General features: G+C 46.1%; 2 protein-coding genes across 2 annotated transcripts in view; one reads left to right on the forward strand and one right to left on the reverse strand.

Annotated features, from left to right (window-relative positions):
* The window catches only part of LOC142075014 (WD repeat-containing protein 70-like), a 314,944-nt gene that overhangs the window by 60,216 nt on the left and 234,614 nt on the right, over positions 1-20,114 (reverse strand). The window lies entirely within an intron of this gene.
* On the forward strand, positions 16,288-18,004 carry LOC142074944 (uncharacterized). Its single transcript, XM_075135961.1, is given in 2 exon segments — positions 16,288-17,303; positions 17,305-18,004. Coding segments are annotated over 2 exon segments (1,716 nt in total).

A 20,114-nucleotide genomic window follows, 5' to 3' on the forward strand; every position in this document is an offset into this window, starting at 1 on the left:
CAGGCAAGTGGACCACCATGGAGAGAGGTATCCAGTACCTGAGGGAATTAGCCGTGCTGGAAGTGATTTATGATGACCTGAACAACGAGCAGTTATCCAAAGACCCAGATGAAGTCAAATGCACCCGACCCATGTGGCGGAAGTTTGTACGGAGCGCACCAGTGTCACATGCAAACTCACTGGCAAAAATGACCTGGAAAGATGGAGAGGAACAAACAGTGGATGAATTGGCTGGCCAACTATGGCAATATGAAGAAAGTCTCTCTTCCTCCCTATGGGCCTGTGTCTCTGCTGTGGAGAAACTGTCTCAGGAGGTCCAGCAACTCAAAGAGGATATGTCCTGCTCCCCACCTGCACGGGCCAGTGTCTCAGCCATTAGGAGCAAGCGACCCTCTGCTCAAGAGAGGAGATATTGTGGGTACACACCCCAGGGCACCCTGTGGTTTTACCTGCGTGACCACAGAGAGGACATGAGGAAGTGGGATGGAAAACCTACCTCAGTCCTACAGGCACGGGTACATGAGTTGCAAAGAAAAACAGCCACACAAGGGGGTTCTTCCAGGAAAACTGCCGCTCCGGTCTCCAGTGAGCAGCTCCCCAGAGAGAGTAGAAGGGCTGATTCCACTTCCGAAGTTAATAAAGGGACTTCTGATTCATACTTAGAAGAAGTGGATAGTGAATATGATGACCAGGACTAGAGGGCCCCTGCCTCCAGCCAGGTGGAGGAAAGGGACAACCGGGTTTACTGGACTGTGTGGATTCGATGGCCTGGCACATCAGACCCACAGGAGTATAAGGCTCTCGTAGACACCGGTGCACAGTGTACCCTGATGCCATCAAGCTATGAAGGGGCAGAACCCATTTGTATTTCTGGAGTGACAGGGGGAACCCAAGAGTTAACTGTATTGGAGGCCGAAGTGAGCCTGACTGTGAATGAGTGGCAGAAGCACCCCATTGTGACTGGCCCAGAGACTCCGTGCATCCTTGGCATAGACTACCTCAGGAGAGGGTATTTCAAGGACCCAAAAGGGTACCGGTGGGCTTTTGGTATAGCTGCCCTGGGGACGGAGGAAATTAAACAGCTGTCCACCTTGCCCGGTCTCTCGGAGGATCCTTCTGTTGTGGGGTTGTTGAAGGTCCAAGAACAACAGGTACCAATCGCTACCACAACAGTGCACTGGCGGCAATACTGCACCAACCGAGACTCCCTGATCCCCATCCATGAGCTGATTCGTCGACCAGAGAGCCAAGGAGTGATCAGCAAGACTCGCTCACCCTTTAACAGTCCCATATGGCCAGTGCAAAAGTCCAATGGAGAGTGGAGACTAACAGTAGACTACTGTGGCCTGAACGAAGTCACGCCACCACTGAGTGCTGCCGTGCCGGACATGCTGGAACTTCAATACGAACTGGAGTCAAAGGCAGCCAAGTGGTACGCCACAATGGATATCGCTAATGTGTTCTTCTCAAGCCCTTTAGCAGCAGAGTGCAGGCCACAGTTTGCTTTCACTTGGAGGGGCGTCCAGTACACCTGGAACCAACTGCCCCAGGGGTGGAAACACAGCCCTACCATTTGCCATGGACTGATCCACACCACACTGGAACAGGGTGAGGCCCCAGAACACCTGCAATACATTGATGACATCATTGTATGGGGCAGCACAGCAGAAGAAGTTTTTGAGAAAGGGGAGAGAATAGTCCAAATCCTTCTGAAGGCCGGCTTTGCAATAAAACAAAGTAAGGTCAAGGGACCTGCACAGGAGATCCAGTTTTTAGGAATAAAATGGCAGGATGGACGTTGTCAGATCCCAATGGATGTGATCAACAAAATAACAGCCATGTCCCCACCAACTAGCAAAAAGGAAACACAAGCTTTCTTAGGCGTTGTGGGTTTTTGGAGAATGCATATCCCAAATTACAGCCTGATTGTAAGCCCTCTCTATCACGTGACCAGGAAGAAGAACGATTTCAAATGGGGCCCTGAGCAATGACAAGCCTTTGAACAAATTAAACAGGAGATAGTTCAGGCAGTAGCCCTTGGGCCAGTCCGGGCAGGACAAGATGTAAAGAATGTGCTCTACACCACAGCCGGGGAGAATGGCCCTACCTGGACCCTCTGGCAGAAAGAACCAGGGGAGACTCGAGGTCGACCCTTAGGGTTCTGGAGTCGGGGATACAGAGGATCCAAGGCCCGCTACACTCCAACTGAGAAGGAGATATTGGCAGCATATGAAGGGGTTCGAGCTGCTTCGGAAGTGGTTGGTACTGAAGCACAGCTCCTCCTGGCACCCCGACTGCCGGTGCTGGGCTGGATGTTCAAAGGGAGCGTCCCCACTACACATCATGCAACCGATGCTACGTGGAGTAAGTGGGTCACACTGATCACACAACGGGCCCGAATAGGAAACCCCAGTCACCCAGGAATCTTGGAGGTGATCACGGACTGGCCAGAAGGCAAAGATTTTGGAATATCCCCAGAGGAGGAGGTGACGCGTGCTGAAGAGGCCTCACTGTATAACAAACTACCAGAAAATGAGAAGCAATATGCCCTGTTCACTGATGGGTCCTGTCGCCTTGTGGGAAAGCATCGGAGGTGGAAAGCTGCTCTATGGAGTCCTATACGCCAAGTTGCATAAACTGCTGAAGGAGAAGGTGAATCGAGTCAGTTTGCAGAGGTGAAAGCCATCCAGCTGGCCTTGGACATTGCCTAACGAGAAAAGTGGCCAGTACTTTATCTCTATACTGACTCATGGATGGTGGCAAATGCCCTGTGGGGGTGGTTGCAGCAGTGGAAGCAGAACAACTGGCAGCGCAGAGGTAAACCCATCTGGGCTGCCGCACTGTGGCAAGATATTGCTGCCCGGGTAGAGAACCTGACTGTAAAAGTACGTCACGTAGATGCTCACGTACCCAAGAGTCAGGCCCCTGAAGAACACCAAAATAACCAGCAGGTGGACCAGGCTGCTAAGATTGAAGTGGCTCAGGTGGATCTGGACTAGCATCATAAGGGTGATTTATTTATAGCTCGGTGGGCCCATGACGCCTCAGGCCATCAAGGAAGAGATGCAACATATAGATGGGCTCATGATCGAGGGGTGGCCTTGACCATGGACACTATTGCACAGGTTATCCATGAATGTGAAACATGCGCTGCAATCAAGCAAGCCAAGCGAGTAAAGCCTCTTTGGTATGGAGGACGATGGTTGAAGTATAAATGTGTTGAAGCTTGGCCGATTGGTTATATCACACTCCCACAAACCTGCCAAGGCAAGTGCTATATGCTCACCATGGTGGAAGTAACGACAGGATGGCTGGAAACATATCCTGTGCCCCATGCCACCGCCCGGAACACCATCCTGGGCCTTGAAAAGCAAGTCCTATGGCGACCCCAGAAAGAATTGAGTCGGACAACGGGACTCATTTCCGAAACACCCTCATAGACCCCTGGGCTGAAGAGCATGGCATTGAGTGGGTATATCACATCCCCTATCATGCACCAGCCTCTGGAAAAATTGTACGATACAACGGACTGTTGAAGACTACACTGAGGGCAATGGGTGGTGGGACATTCAAGCATTGGGATACACATTTAGCAAAAGCCACCTGGTTAGTCAATACTAGGGGATCTGTCACTCGATCTGGCCCTGCCCAATCCAAACCCTTACGTGCTGTAGAGGGGGAGAAAGTCCCTGTCGTGCATATGAGAAATATGCTGGGGAAGACGGTCTGGGTTACTCCTGCCTCTGGCAAGGGAAAACCCATCCGTGGGATTGCTTTTGCTCAAGGACCTGGGTGCACTTGGTGGGTAATGCGAAAGTACGGGGAAGTCCGGTGTGTACCTCAAAGGGATTTAATTTTGGGTGAAAATAGCCAATGAACTGAATTCTATGATGTTAGTTACTATATAATACTGTATGTCATCACTTCTATGGTTATCATATGCCATATTAACAGTATTATAGTAAGAATCACCCAGATTAATGTAGGATGAACTCCAATGAAACTGAGCAAGGTGCAACGATGATAGAACCGGACGAGCAACCGGATGATAGAACTGGCCTCCGCATGCAACAGTCCAACACCACACACCATCTCTCCTGCCCTGAAAGACTGTTATGACAGGTGGAACCTGAAGTCATGGACTAAATGAACTCAATGGACATTTTAGAGGGATTGCCCAGGGACTAAGGGAATGATATCTCTGTGTGCATATATATCAAAAGGCAGGAAAAGTAGTGGTGACTAATTGGAAGGTATGGGAAAGTGTGAGACCTGGGCATGATGTAGATGGTATAGAATAAGGGGTGGATATTGTCCTGGTTCCGGCTGGGACAGAGTTAACTTTCTTCCCAGTAGCTTGGGGGGTGTGCTGTGTTTTGGGTTCGGTGTGAAAGGAGCGTTGATGTCCCATTGATGCTTTGGCTGTTGCTGTGTGATGCTTGCACCGGGACGGGGGAGCACAGCCGGGGTGGTGGACCCAGCTGGCCAATGGGGTATTCTATACCATGTGACATCATGCTCAGTATAAAAACCAGGTGTGGGGGGGGGCTCGCCCCCCGGGTTCGTGACACGCGGTTGGCGGTCGGTGAGCAGTTGCGTTGTGCATCGCCTGCTTTGTGTATTCTGTTATTGTTGTTGTTCTCATTGTTATTATTACTGTTCTACTTCGTTTTATTTCAATTATTAAACTGTTTTTATCTCAACCCGGGAGTTTTCCTACTTGTGCCCTCCTGATTCTCTCCCCCATCCCACCAGAGGTGGGGGGTGAGCGAGCGGCTGCGTGGGGTTTATTTTTGCTGGCTGGGGTTAAACCACGACACATCCCGAATTTGATTTTCACTGACACAAGAAAAAAAGAAATACAAATTTTGCTGATTCCCCAGGTAAAAAGGAAGGGTAGAGCTCAGCATTTACACTCATTTAAAGAATAGCTGATTTATTGAGGAGGCATCCTTGAGTTCTAGCTGGAAAAAAAAAAGATAGTTAGAACTTTCCTACTACTTGATTGACCTGTGTAGGAGCGCTTTCAGCTCCCAGTTAAACCTTGATTGCTGTGGAGTATCCAAATAGGTGCGGGGATACGTGCTTGTTAACTATGCAGATGAACTCATGAGTGTGGAAGGGAGTGGAGAAGGAAGACGTTTCTTTTACAACTGTGATGGATACACTTGATCCCTAGCCGTACTTTGGTTCAGGCTGACTAAGGTTGATTATGCAATGTTAAAACCACTACTTAGAGGAGCCCCGGCAGTTCTTAAACCCTACTTAATTGCAGAACGGGATGAAATTAAAAGAGACACAGAACACAATGAGGGATTAGGTGATAATGATCCCCACAACCAACTCCCTACCTGGGCAGAATTAACACATGACATTGTAAACCATGCCCGTGAAATGGGGTGGGATGATCTGTTAGCTGAAAGATTGGACCCAAGCCCCTGAGCAGGAGATCATTGAGTGCGACCAGTAAAACAAACACCCCCACAGGAAACAGGAACTAGACCAAGGGAAAATACACCTAAAGACCCACGAGCAGAGTCTTGGGAGTGGAGAAATGAACTGTGGAGGAAAGCATTAGCACTAGGCATTCCCAGAGCTGTGATTCAGGGACAGCCTACTGGCATTATCCTGAGTCTAATTCAAGCGTTCCAGAAACACAATGATGGCGAAAGGAGAGAGCGTACTCCAAATACTCCGGCACCATCGCCAGCTCCAAGAAAGAGCGATAACCCTTTCCTCCCCCTTAGGGATGGATTGCAAAGCATGAGGCCAAAAAACAAGTAATGCCAGGACGGCACCTGGGCCTGCCTGTCTGGTAAGTGGAATCTTATCAATGGATAAATAATAATGGCCCATATATTTTGATTCCAGTTGGTCCTCGACGACAACTGGTAAAATTCCTAATAGATACGGGAGCACAAATTTCAATACTAAAACAACAGGATGCCAAGATGCTGGGTGTGCAACCTGGACGGCAAAGAGTTAAAATTACTGGAGTGAATGGAGCAAGTGTTATATGGCAAACTGCAAAAGTTAATTTATGGCTCCCAGGCGAGAAGCGCATGTTGTCTACTCTGCAGTTAAAGATCACAATGAAAATATTTTGGGTTTCGATGTTTTGAATGGACGAACCTGATGCCTGCCAGACAGCAGTGTGTGGTCCTTTGGTTCAAATGTTGACCCTGATAGAAATTGGGATGCTACAGTGCGTGTACTCCGCACAGCCCCTGCACTCCATGATTCAAAGATTACTAATGTACCGCAATACCCGATTTCTGCTGCGGCATGAAACGGAATTTCTGACGTAATAGCAGACTTGGAAAAATGGCACGTTATTTCCAGAACTCACTCCCCATACAATTCACCAGTCTGGCCAGTCTGAAAACCGGACGAGAGATGGCATCTGACAATTGATTATCGGCGCTTAAATGCCAACACAGCTCCACTAATGGCTTCAGTACCTAATATTGCAACGTTAACAGCCGCCCATGGATGGCAGCGCTAGGTGTGAAAGATATGTTCTTTACGGTCCCCTTGCAGGAAGAAGATAAAGAGAAATTTGCTTTCACTTGGGAGGGGATACAATATACCTTTAACAGACTCCCACGGGGTATAAACATTCACCCACGATTGCTCATGCTGCACTTGCTGAACTTTTACAGACAGTCTCACTCCCTCAAGATGTGAAACTGTACCAATATATAAATGATATTCTGAATGGAGGAACTTCCCCTGAAAAGGTGGGGGAAGCGGCAGCAGCAGTGTGGCAAGCACTAAATAAAGCAGAAGTTGAGATTCCACCTGAGAAATGTCAGGGACCAAGTAGAGAAGTAAAGTTTTTAGGTACTTGGTGGATAGCGGGCAGTGCAGTGATTCTTCCAGATACCTTAAGAAAAATCGAACAGCTGCAAATGCCCCAATCTAGGAAAGAATTGCAACAGTTGATGGGGACTTTAGGATATTGGAGAAAGCATGTACCTGGATTTTCTATCATTGCTCATCCATTATATTCGCTTTTATGGAAAGGCAAACTCTGGGAGTGGAAATTAGAACATAAGGAGGCGATAAAAACTCTGATTGAAGAATTAAAAACATATCAGTCATTGCGACCAGTACACCCTCACGACCCTGTTATAGCCGAATGGGGTTTTGCTGAACATGGTACTTACTGTAAACTATTCCAAACTGGCCCCGAGGGACCAAAGAGACCTTTATTATTCAATTCGGCTGCATTTAAAGAGACAGAACAGAGATACTCCGAATGGGAAAAGGGACTTTTGTCTTTAGTCCGAACAGTTAAACAAGTTGAGAAAATACACCAGGGACACCTGTGCAATCCAGAGGACCATTTAATTTGCTAGAAGCAATCCTAAAGGGGACTGCTCCACGAGAAGGAGTTGCACAAAAACCTACGGTCAGAAAATGGTATGCCTACTTGACAGGAATTGCAGAGGAAATAAAATTAACCGAAGGACATACTAAAGTTTCCAAATTACAGATGCCTACAAATGCAGATCCATTAGCGTTACAACAACCTTTTAAGCCCTCACCAATTTTGAATGCACCTCCCCTCACCGAGGGAACACCAACAGAAGACATTTGGTTCACCAATGTCTCAGCAAAAAGGATAAACAGTAAATGGCAGTATTGACTTGCGGAAACTGGACTCCACAATCTATAAGATTGTAAAGTAGGTATGTTTATTCAGCGCTGGGCGGCACGGGGGGTAGTCCCACCAAAATTGTGCGCGCCTCAACGCAGCACTCACCATAAATATATACAGTAAAATATTACATATTCATAGAGTTTTGTAATACGCCTATACATATGCATGACCTGTCCCCGCTTTGTATTAAAATGAGTTCCAAGAAGTCATTTCCATAGACCCCTCCTATCTGCGCTTGCGCATTGCCTCCTAGTGGTGGTCATCGGGGGTCGTGGGGATGAAGGCTGATAGTTCCTCTTGGTCACCGCTAGTAACCTTTTGTTCTTGCGCAGGCTCAGTTGTCTTCTTACTTTTGTCCATACCGCAGGGTCAGTTTTAGCTGGCTTCTTGAGACAAGTTTTTAGTCTTTATCAGGAGCTGTCCTTGTGAGGCGCCTCAGTTAATTTACACCATAGCTAAGTCGGCCTTATCAGGCTGAGCCGGCCTTGTGAGGAACAAAGTAGCAAGCCCCTACCTACTGATTCAATCTTCTAACTACTATTAATCATTCAACTACTAAAATTCCTTAATCCCTTCTCTCAGTATAAGGCCACTGCATTAAACGTTACCACTGGCAAACAAACAGAAGAAGAAGGTGAAGGCAGCACACATGTAGGAGAATTAAGAGCAGTTGTTTTAGCGGCACAGAATGGAGCAAAAATCGTATATGTAGACTCCTATGCTGTGTGGGCTGGCGCCACACAATGGCTATGTCAATGGGAAACCCTCAACTGGGAAGTAAACAGATCTCCAGTTTGGAGAACTCAAGATTGGCAACTATTACCAAATATAGCAAGAAAAACACCATTCAAGATGGGATGGCTGAAAGCTCACGCCAAGGACAATAAACCAGCCACAAATTGGAACCAAAAGGTGGATGAGTTGACTAAAATTAGGAAAATAAAAGTAGGGAACTCCTTAAATCCCGAGTGGTATTGGTTGGTGTTGTGGTTTAAGCCAGCAGGTAGTCAAACACCACACAGCTGCTGTCTCACTCCCCACCGCAACAGGGATGGGGGAGAGAATAAAAAAAAAAAAGTAAAATTCATGGACTGAGATAAAGACATTTTAATAGAACAGAAAAGGAAGGGAAAATAATAATAATAATAATAATAATGATAATGATAATAATAATAGAATATAAAAAATGAGTGACGCACAATGCAATAGCTCACCACCCGCTGACCAATAACCAAGTAGCAATTGCTACTTCCTGGACCACACCTCCTAGTTTATATACTGAACATGACGTCATATGGTATGGAATACCTCGTTGGCCAGTTAGGTTAGGTGTCCTGGCTATGCTCCCTCCCAGTTTCTTGTGCACCTGGCAGAGCATGGGAAGCTGAAAAGTCCTTGACTACCATAAGCACTGCTTAGCAGCAACTCAAACATCAGTGTGTCACCAACATTATTCTCATACTAAATCCAAAACACAGCACTATACCAGCTAATAGGATGAACATTAACTCTATCCCAGACGAAACCAGGACAGTATCCACCCCTTATTCTATACCATCTACATCATGCCCAGGTCTCACATTTTCCAATACATTCCAATTAATCACCACCACTTTTCCTGTCTTTTGATATATATACACACAGATATGATTCCCTTAGTCTATGGGCCATCCCTCTAAAATGTCCATTGAGTTCATTTAGTCCATGACTTTGGGCTCCATCTGTCATAACAGTCTTTCAGGGCAGGAGAGATGGTGTGTGATGTTGGACTGTTGCATCCTGAAGCCAGTTCTGATTCCAGTATTGCTGTGCTCGTCTGGTTCTATCATCGTTGCACTTTGCTCGGTTTCATCAGAGCTAGTTCATTCTTCATTAATCTGGGTGATTTTTACTGCTATACCATTGACAGTAACCATAGAAGTGATGTTATACAATATCATATAACGATTAACATCATACAATTCAGTTCATTGGCTACTTTCACCCAAAATCAAATCCCCTTGAGGTACACACGGGACTTCCCCATCCTTTCGCATCACCCACCAAGTGTACCCAGGTCCTTGTGCAAAAGCAATCCCACGAATGGGTTTTCCCTTGCCCGAGGCAGGAGTAACCCAGGCTGTCTTCCCCATCCTTTTCCTTATGTGCACAACAGGGACTTTATCCCCCTCTACAGTACACAAAAGTTTTGATTGGGCAGGGCCAGCTTTATTGACAGATCCCCTGGTGTTGACTAACCAGGTAGCTTTTGCTAAATGTGTATCCCAATGCTTGCCTCTTTCAGGTCATTATTGCCAATGAGTTTGCAAGTGACGCTGATGCGCTCCGTACAAACTTCCACCACATGGGTCGGGTGCATTTGACTTCATCTGGATCTTTGGGTAACTGCTCATTTTTCAGGTCATCATAAATCACCTCCATCATGGCTAATTCCCTCTTCGAGTTGCTGGACCTTCCGGGACAGTTTCTCCGCAGCCGAGACAAGGGAGGAGGAGACAGTTTCTTCGTATTCCCGGAGTTTGCTAACCACGTCACCCACTGTTGGTGCTTCTTCCTCTTTCCAGGACAGTACTGCCAGTGAATTGGCATACGACGCTGGTGCACTCCGTACCAACTTCCGCCACATGGGTCGGGTGCACTGGACTTCATCTGTATCTTTGGGCGTTTGCTCATCGTCCATGTCACTATAAACCACCTCCAGCATGCCTAATTCTCTCAGGGTCTGGATACCTCTCTCCATAGTGGTCCACTTGCCTGGGCGATATATAACATCTTCCTTGAAGGGATACCTTTCCTTCACGCCTGATGGGAGTCGCCTCCAGAGGCTGAGGGCCTGTGCCCCTTTTCCAATTGCTTTGTCAATGCCCCCTTCCCTAGAAAGGGATCCCAGCTGCTTGGCTTCCCTACCCTCTAATTCCAGGCTACATGTCCTGTTATCCCAGCATCAGAGCAGCCAGGTGACAATGTGCTCGCCTGGATGACGGCTGAAGTCTTTTCGCATATCTCTCAGCTCACTCAGGGATAGGGATCGGGTGGTTACCATCTCATTTATGGCTTCTGCCTCTTCCTCCTCCTGTTGTCGTGATGGCCCTGGTTCATTTTCATCCCTTACTAAACGAGCTGATTTTCTTGTTTTCTTGTTTTTCTTACTCAGCTTTCCAAAGTACTTCATCAATTGAATAATCGATATGGGCCCACCGGGAGCCCTGTGAGGCAAGCATTCTTTGCAAAAGCTGAGCTTGATGTTCCACCTTCTGATGAAAGAAAATATCCAATAGCATTACAGCCAGGACAACCTGTCATGGTAAATTTACCACAAATTGGAATTGTACCTATGAGTAACTAAACCTTGTGGCCCACTTGCCTGGGAAGCTACTGATAGAAGTGGTGCAAAACACAGAATAAGTGCACGATGGATTTTTCCTTCTTTCTAACTGGGTATCCTGTCTGGATAACCCCACCGAGACCAGTCTATTTTACCTTTTTGTTTTGCAGCCTCCTCCAAGATGAAAGTAAGATACATCATTCTACTGCTGTTGAAGATTTTGATAATACTTGCTTCCCCACGAACGCCCACCTGTCTCGACTTAACTGTCAATCAAGAAATCAGCTGCGATTGTATCAATATAGATAAGCCATCCGTCTTGTTACTAACAGACAGTAATATAAATGTGACTTGTAAAACACAACCACCTGTTAATAAGGGATATATATATGTTATGATTATTCACAATAACTCTTACACGCCATATAGAAAATGCTGTGACGTAAGTCATTGCTCAATACATGACATAGTGAAGGGACATTATGATGCTGAAGTATCATGCAGATGGAACACTCTAAAGGGACACAACGTAATACTAGGAACAATATCTCTCAGAATCACTAAACCTGTCACGACGTTGGTGCCTACTTTGATCACTCCCCCAGTTTTACTAAGGAGTCTTACTGAGGATGCTGCACTCAAGCCTAAGTATGCACAATGCAGTAATCAAGGAAACCCACAGGAGCTGGTAACCTCTGCCTTAACATGGACAGTGAAGCCCAACATATCCAAAACCCACCAGTGGGGCAGCAAGAACAAAGGTATCCACCTGACCACGCACACCAATCTTACCTTTTGCTTAAGTGTTAGTAGTCCAAACACAGGAATCTGGACTTGGGTTGGAGACACTAATACTCGCATTATAGATGGGGGCACTGCCCTACAATATGATCATGATACCACTGAAGGACCTATTAAGTTTGTCCTTTTACACAATTGCACACATGTAACAATACCAGAAAAACCCAACAAGGGATGGTGTCGTGGTTTAACCTGGCAGGCAGCCAAATACCACGCAGCCGCTCACTCACTCCCCCCACCCCCAGCGGGACGGGGAGAGAATCGGAAGGGTAAGAGTGAGAAAAACTCGTGGGCTGAGATAAAGACAGTTTAATAGAACAGGGAAAAAGAAGGGAAAATAATAATGAAAATGATAATGATAAAATATACAAAATGAGTGATGCACAATGCAATTGCTCACCACCCGCGCTGACCGATAACCAAGTAGCGATCGGAACTTCCTGGATCACGCCTACCCTTCATATACTGAGCATGACGTCACATGGTATGGAATACCCCATTGGCCAGCTGGGCTGGCTGTCCTGATTATGTTCCCTCCCATCTTGTGTACCTAGCTCAGTCAGTAGGCACGGGAGCTGTCCTTGGACTAGGAGGGCACTTAGCAACAACTCAAAACATCAGTGTGTTATCAACATTCTTCTCATACTAAATCCAAAACACAGCACTAGGAAGAAATTTAACCCTATCCCAGCCGAAACCAGGACAGTATCCACCCCTTATTCCATACCATTTACGTCGTGCTTAGGTCTCACATCTTTTTTAATACATTTCAATTAACCACCACTATCTTTCTTTATATATACACACATATATATATATATGCACGCACAGATATCATTCCCTCGGTCTACGGACTATCCCTCTAAAATGTCCACTGAGTTCATTTAGTCCATGACTTTGGGCTCCATCTGTTATAACAGTCTTTCAGGGCCGAAGAAATGGTGTGCGGTGTGGATCAGTCCATGGCAAATGGTAGGGCTGTGTTTCCACCCCTGGGGCAGTCGGTTCCAGGTGTACTGGACGCCCCTCCAAGTGAAAGCAAACTGTGGCCTGCACTCTGCCGCCAAAGGGATGGAGAAGAAGGCATTAGCAATGTCAATGGTGGCGTACCACTTGGCTGCCTTTGACTCCAGTTCGTATTGAAGTTCTAGCATGTCCGGCACGGCAGCACTCAGCGGTGGCGTGACTTCGTTCAGGCCACGGTAGTCTACTGTTAGCCTCCACTCTCCATTAGACTTTCGCACTGGCCATATGGGACTGTTGAAGGGTGAGCGAGTCTTGCTGATCACTCCTTGGCTCTCCAGTCGACGAATCAGCTCATGGATGGGGATCAGAGAGTCTCGGTTGGTGCGGTATTGCCGCCGGTGCACTGTTGTGGTAGCGATTGGTACCTGTTGTTCTTCAACCCTCAGCAACCCCACAACAGAAGGATCCTGTGAGAGACCAGGCAAGGTGGACAGCTGTTTAATTTCCTCCGTCTCCAGGGCAGCTATACCAAAAGCCCACCGGTACCCTTTTGGGTCCTTGAAATACCCTCTCCTGAGATAGTCTATGCCAAGGATGCACGGAGCCTCTGGGCCAGTCACAATGGGGTGCTTCTGCCACTCATTCCCGCTTAGGCTCACTTCGGCCTCCAATACAGTTAACTCTTGGGATCCCCCTGTCACTCCAGAAATACAAATGGGTTCTGCCCCTTTATGGTTTGATGGCATCAGGGTGCACTGTGCACCGGTGTCTACTAGAGCCTTATACTCCTGTGGGTCTGATGTGCCAGGCCATCGAATCCACACAGTCCAGTAAACCCGGTTGTCCCTTTCCTCCACCTGGCTGGAGGCAGGGCCCCTCTAGTTCTGGTCATAGTATCCATCTCTCACTTCTTGCAAACGTGAGTCAAGAATTTCTTCATTGCAATTACAATCCAAAGTAAGATCAGCCCTTCTACTCTGCCTGGGGAACTGTTCACTGGAAACTGGACCGTCGTGAGACAGGTTTTTCCTGACAACTGGAGCAGCATTTTTCCTGGGAGAACCCCCTTGTGTGATTGTTTTTCCTTGCAACTCACGTACACGTGCCTCTAGGACGAAGGTAGGTTTTCCATCCCACTGCCTCATGTCCTCTCCATGGTCACGCAGGTAAAACCACAGGGTGCCCCGTGGTGTGTACTTTCGATATCCTCTCTCTTGAGGAGAAAAACGCTGACTCCTAATGGCTGAGATACTGGTCCGTACAGGTGGAGAATAAGACATATCCTCTTTGAGTTGCTGGACCTCCCGGGACAGTTTCTCCACAGCCGAGACAAGGGAGGAGGAGATAGTTTCTTCAAAATCCCGAAGTCTGCTAACCACCTCATCCACCGTTGGTGCTTCTTCCTCTTTCCAGCACAGTACTGCCAACGAACTGGCATACGATGCTGGTGCACTCCGTACCAACTTCCGCCACATGGGTCGGGTGCACTGGACGTCATCTGGATCTTTGGGTGTTCGGGGGTCATCCAGGTCACTATAAACCACCTCCAGCACGCCTAGTTCTCTCAGGTACTGGATACCTCTCTCCATAGTGGTCCATTTGCCTAGGCGATATATAACATCTTCCTTGAAGGGATACCTTTCCTTCACGCCTGACAGCAGTCGCCTCCAGAGGCTGAGGACCTGTGTCCCTTTTCCAATTGCTTTGTCAATACCTGCTTCCCTAGCAAGGGATCCCAGCTGTTTGGCCTCCTTCCCCTCTAATTCCAAGCTACTGGCCCCATTATCCCAGCATCGGAGCAGCCAGGTAACAATATGCTCGCCTGGACGACGGCCGAAATCTTTCCGCATATCTCGCAACTCATTCAGGGATAAGGATCGGGTGGTTTCCGTCTCGTTTATGAGTTCTTCCTCTTCCTCCTCCCCTCCTCGTGATGGCCCTGGTTTTCCATCATCCTTTTCTACACGACCTGACTTCCGCTTCAAAGATTTCTTCTTCTGTACAGGGGCGACGGATACCAGCGACGGTTGGTCCTCTGGTTCAGCTGTAGTACCCGTCGCAAGGGTTTGGGTAGCTGCAGTGCCTGTCGCGGGGGTTGGAGTATTTGTAGTGACTGTTGCCGGGGTTTGAGTGGCTGCAGTGCCTGTTGCGGGGGTTGGAGTAACTGTAGTGACTGTTGCTGGGGTCTGAGTAGCCATAGTGGTTGTTGTGGGGGTTGAAGTAGCCACGGTGCCTGTCACAGGGATTTGAGTAGCCACAGTGGTTGTCGTGCGGGTTGAAGGAGCTACAGTGCCTGTCGTGGGGGTTTGAGTAGTCACTGTATCTGTTGCTGGGGTTGATCTCTGGACAGTATTCCTGAAGAGTTGTTTAACTCTAAACAAGGCCTGAACCACATTCAGAAGACATAGCAATATGATCATGCTTGTTTGAACATCCCAAGGATATTCAAAATTCTCAGGGAATATTGTGGACGTCTTCATGAAGAGGATAGAAGAAAAAGGAGTTTCTGAAGATATGGAGGGGAAGGTGAACAAGTGGGAGAAAGTGTCCCATCTTGTCTCCCCCCTAAATTCATCCTCTGAGGTGAAGACGTAAGAAGTGTAATTATTAATAGTTTCCAAAAGATAGCTCCCAAAGAACAGGAATGATGGCAGTGCTGAGTACAGGCTCGTGACCAATAATTTTATCATAACATAAAGCCAGGTCACACAGTATAGCAAAGCAATGACCTTAATCCATTTCCCAGAGATGACCAACCCCACATAAAAACTGATAATCAGCAGTATAGACAGCCAGTAAGGTGCTACATACCACAACTGCAAGAACAGATCCAAAAACTCCGAGAGCAAATAAATCAACATTGTGAACATCGAGTACTAAACTGATATAATGAATGCTTATAACAAATTTGTTTTAACCCGTTCGGGTCAGATGTGTCGTTATCTCAACCCTTCGAGCCCCACGTTGGGCGCCAAAAAAGACTGTCGTGGTTTAACCTGGCAGGCAGCCAAATACCACGCAGCCGCTCACTCACTCCCCCCACCCCCAGCGGGACGGGGAGAGAATCGGAAGGGTAAGAGTGAGAAAAACTCGTGGGCTGAGATAAAGACAGTTTAATAGAACAGGGAAAAAGAAGGGAAAATAATAATGAAAATGATAATGATAAAATATACAAAATGAGTGATGCACAATGCAATTGCTCACCACCCGCGCTGACCGATAACCAAGTAGCGATCGGAACTTCCTGGATCACGCCTACCCTTCATATACTGAGCATGACGTCACATGGTATGGAATACCCCATTAGCCAGCTGGGCTGGCTGTCCTGATTATGTTCCCTCCCATCTTGTGTACCTAGCTCAGTCAGTAGGCACGGGAGCTGTCCTTGGACTAGGAGGGCACTTAGCAACAACTGAAAACATCAGTGTGTTATCAACATTCTTCTCATACTAAATCCAAAACACAGCACTAGGAAGAAATTTAACCCTATCCCAGCCGAAACCAGGACAGATGGCAACGCCCGCTGGAAATGGAGCCATTGGGATTCATTATGGGAGTTTGTGTGCCAATTAACCGTCGAAGTTATGGTTCATGTGCCACAGTGGGCAGTATGCAATTTAACGTTTCCCTGATTCCCACTACCACTACTACACCAACAGCTACCCCTACTGCCTATCAGTCTACTCCCTACCCTATTACTCCCACAACCTTATCCCCACAAATTTCCGAAATTGGACCTTATGCTAGTAGATACACAGGCCAACAGCGAGTGTTGTTTAATCCATTGTGGTCCCTCAAACGTGTGGAACTATCAATGCAAATTAATATCTCTGCAATTAAACCTACTTGCTCACCATTCTTAAGTATGTCCTATGCAGGATGGTCAGCATGGTTGCATGGACGAACCCTCACCTCTCCAAAATGAGCAAGGAGAGATGTGACTGGTATCTTAGGAACAGGATTAGGAGTATTAAACAGCATAGACACTGAAGTTTTAGCAAACAAAATAAGCTCAGCAACAAGTAATTTACACAAATTAGAATGTCCATTGCGATCTTTTCTATCGGCATTGGGAACTAATCAATGGCTCTTATCTGATATATTACCCCAATGGGAAAGAATTAATGAAAAAGACCACCAACTAATTGTGAACGCACTAGGTGCAGCCCAAAATAATGTCTCTCTCGCTCTTAGTTGTATTCAGGCTCAACTGTGGATACAATCTACTGTGGCAGCGATTGTAAGAGAAGGTGGTGAGGGCACCTTACCCACTGAAATTCGAAAGGTAATTTGGGATAATGCAACTAAATTTGAAAGGGAATTCCAATCCTGGTGGCGTCTAGTCAATTTTACCTATGACCCTACCGACAGTAAAGCCACAGCTTTTATTCTAACAATATGCAATGCTTCGATATACACCATATACCCAATCATTGCGCTAGGATTAAATCACAATGGAACGGTACTCTGTCCAATGGAACACAGAGTATGGGCCCAACAAAAGGGAGACAAATGGCAAACTGTTGATGTCGAAACGTGTTGTGTGAGAACAACAAGGATTTATTTGTGAAAGCAATGCCATTAAAGCCCAAGACATTTGTCTTGACACTGAACAAAATGTTTGCCATTTTGAGATACATCCTGACGAAACCTCTGAAACTGTACTTGTGTATATTGGAAATGGATGTGTTTGTATGAGAACCCTTTGTGATTTTATATTTTTAGGTAATATTACTGTAGATATAAGCAATCACTCAAATATCTGTATCTGTAATTTTACTGAAATTATGGGATGTGACCTTAACTATTCAGCTCCTGTCGCATCTCATAATTTACTACAATTTAACTACACATTGTATCAAGATTTGTTACCTACCCCCATTGGAATGAATCTTACATTGGTAAGAAAGTTATTACAGCATGATGATCTCTACCGATTGCTGAAACAAGTTCAAGAAAACGGACAAAGAACCCCGATTACCGTTCATCATGATGCAAAAGAAATGTACCATGTTCTGGAAAGAGTGGAAAAGGATGGAGAACATCATTGGTGGGATACCTTATTCGGATGGTCACTGACAGCGACAGGAACTTTGAATGTAATGCTTCATCCGGTTGTGATTTTATTAGCTCTAACATTATTATGCTTATTACTTATAATCATTCTGTACGTAAAGGTTTGGTATGTGATGAAGCAAATACTCCTTGTTCATCATGTGAAATCACCCAATAATGCACAAAAATAATATGTAATTTATAGTAATATTTTACACTAAAAGCTGTTTCCTTACCGTGGATCTGCAAGTGTGCCAACATGGTATGTCAAATGTTTATAGCATAGAGGCAAAAGGTGACCGTACCACCACTCTATGACGTGAAGTAAGTTGACTGTAGTCACAGGGTGGAGTGTGACGGATACACCTGACCCCTAGCCGTACTTGGGTTCAGGCTGACTAAGGAGCAACAGGCCTCATGCCCTGTGGTGAACCTGCGAGCTGGAAAGCTCCTGGCTCACGTACAAGGGAGTGAAGGTGTCTTGAAAAATATTTCGAAAGGTGGTTTCGAAACCCAAAAATGCAAGATAACCAAAGTACAGAACAAGACACCAGAGCAAAAACGAAGACATCTATCTTGTCTATACTAATGACTAGCAGCCAACTACTTCACCCTATAAATATTACAATCAGGATGGGCCCAATTTGAGCTCTCCCTGAATTGCAGTTGGACTGCATGCCAGGTGACTCTCCCCTTGAGCAGGGATGCCTCTCAAGGTTTGAGATTCCTTACCTGAGACTAAGAGATCCTTCCTTACCCGAGGTGGAGAGATCCCTTGCCCGTGACAAATCCTCAGTAAGTGATTGATAGCATGCTGAATTAATACTAATGAAACATTACTAATCCATGTAGCTACTCAATATTATTATAAACATTGGATAGATAATTCCATTAGGCATAAACCGTTGACCAAGTCTGAGACTAAGATTGGACCTAGCCGCACCTAGGCTCCATAAGGAGTTTAGAAAGCAAGGGGGTCCACTCTGAACCTTATGACTGAACAGGAGGGTCACCCTTACCCTTTTGCATATCTGGTCTCTGTGTGAATCATTCTAACTTGATTCTAACTAAATTTTCCTTTGTATGATTCTTCCATGCAGTAATCAATAAGGTGAACTTTGCCATCAAACTTATTGAACCTAGTCAAATCACTGTTAAACTTTGTTAAATTCCATTGAATTTATTGAACCCTGTCAAATTATTATTTTACCTCAAAAAAACATATTGCTGCTTCTCTCTTTTGAGTGAAGTGCTGTCGTGGTTTAACCTGGCAGACAGCCAATACCAAGCAGCCGCTCGCTCACTCCCCCCAACCGGCCACAGTGGGACGGGGAGAGAATCGGAAGGGTAAGAGTGAGAAAAACTCGTGGGTTGAGATAAAGACAGTTTAACAGAACAGAAAAGGGAAAATAATAATAATAATAAATAATGATAGAATATACAGAATGAGTAATGCACAATGCAAATGCTCACCACCCGCGCTGACCGATAACCAAGTAGCGAACGCTACTTCCTGGATCACGCCTACCATTCATATACTGAGCATGACGTCACATGGTATGGAATACCCCATTGGCCGGCTGGGCCAGCTGTCACGGCTTTGCTCCCCACCAGCGCCTGTTTTGTATTGGTTTGGTTTGGTTTTTTAAACTGAATGTCCTTGACTAGCGGGGTACTTAGCAACAACTGAAAACATCAGTGTGTTATCAACATTCTTCTCATACTAAATCCAAAACACAGCACTAGGAAGAAATTTAACCCTATCCCAGCCGAAACCAGGACAGAATCCACCCCTTATTCTATACCATTTACGTCATGCCTAGGTCTCACATTTTTAAATACATTCCAATTAATCATCACCACCTTTCTTGTCTTTTTATATATATATATACACACAGATATGATTCCCTTAGTCTATGGGCCATCCCTTTAAAATGTCCGTTGAGTTCATTTAGTCCGTGACTTTGGGCTCCATCTGTCATAACAGTCTTTCAGGGCAGGAGAGATGGTGTGTGCTGTTGGACTGTTGCATCCTGAAGCCAGTTCTCATTTCAGTATTGCTGTGCTCGTCCGGTTCTATCATCGTTGCACTTTGCTCGGTTTCATCAGAGCTAGTTCATTCTTCATTAAACTGGGTGATTTTTACTGCTATAACATTGATAGCAACCATAGAAATAATGATATACAATATCGTATAACAATTAACCTCATACAATTCAGTTCATTGGCTATTTTCACCCAAAATCAAATCCCCTTGAGGTACACACCGGACCTCCCCATCCTTTCGCATCACCCACCAAG

The sequence above is a fragment of the Calonectris borealis genome, chromosome W (genome assembly GCF_964195595.1).
Source record: "Calonectris borealis chromosome W, bCalBor7.hap1.2, whole genome shotgun sequence".
Classification (NCBI taxonomy): domain Eukaryota; kingdom Metazoa; phylum Chordata; class Aves; order Procellariiformes; family Procellariidae; genus Calonectris; species Calonectris borealis.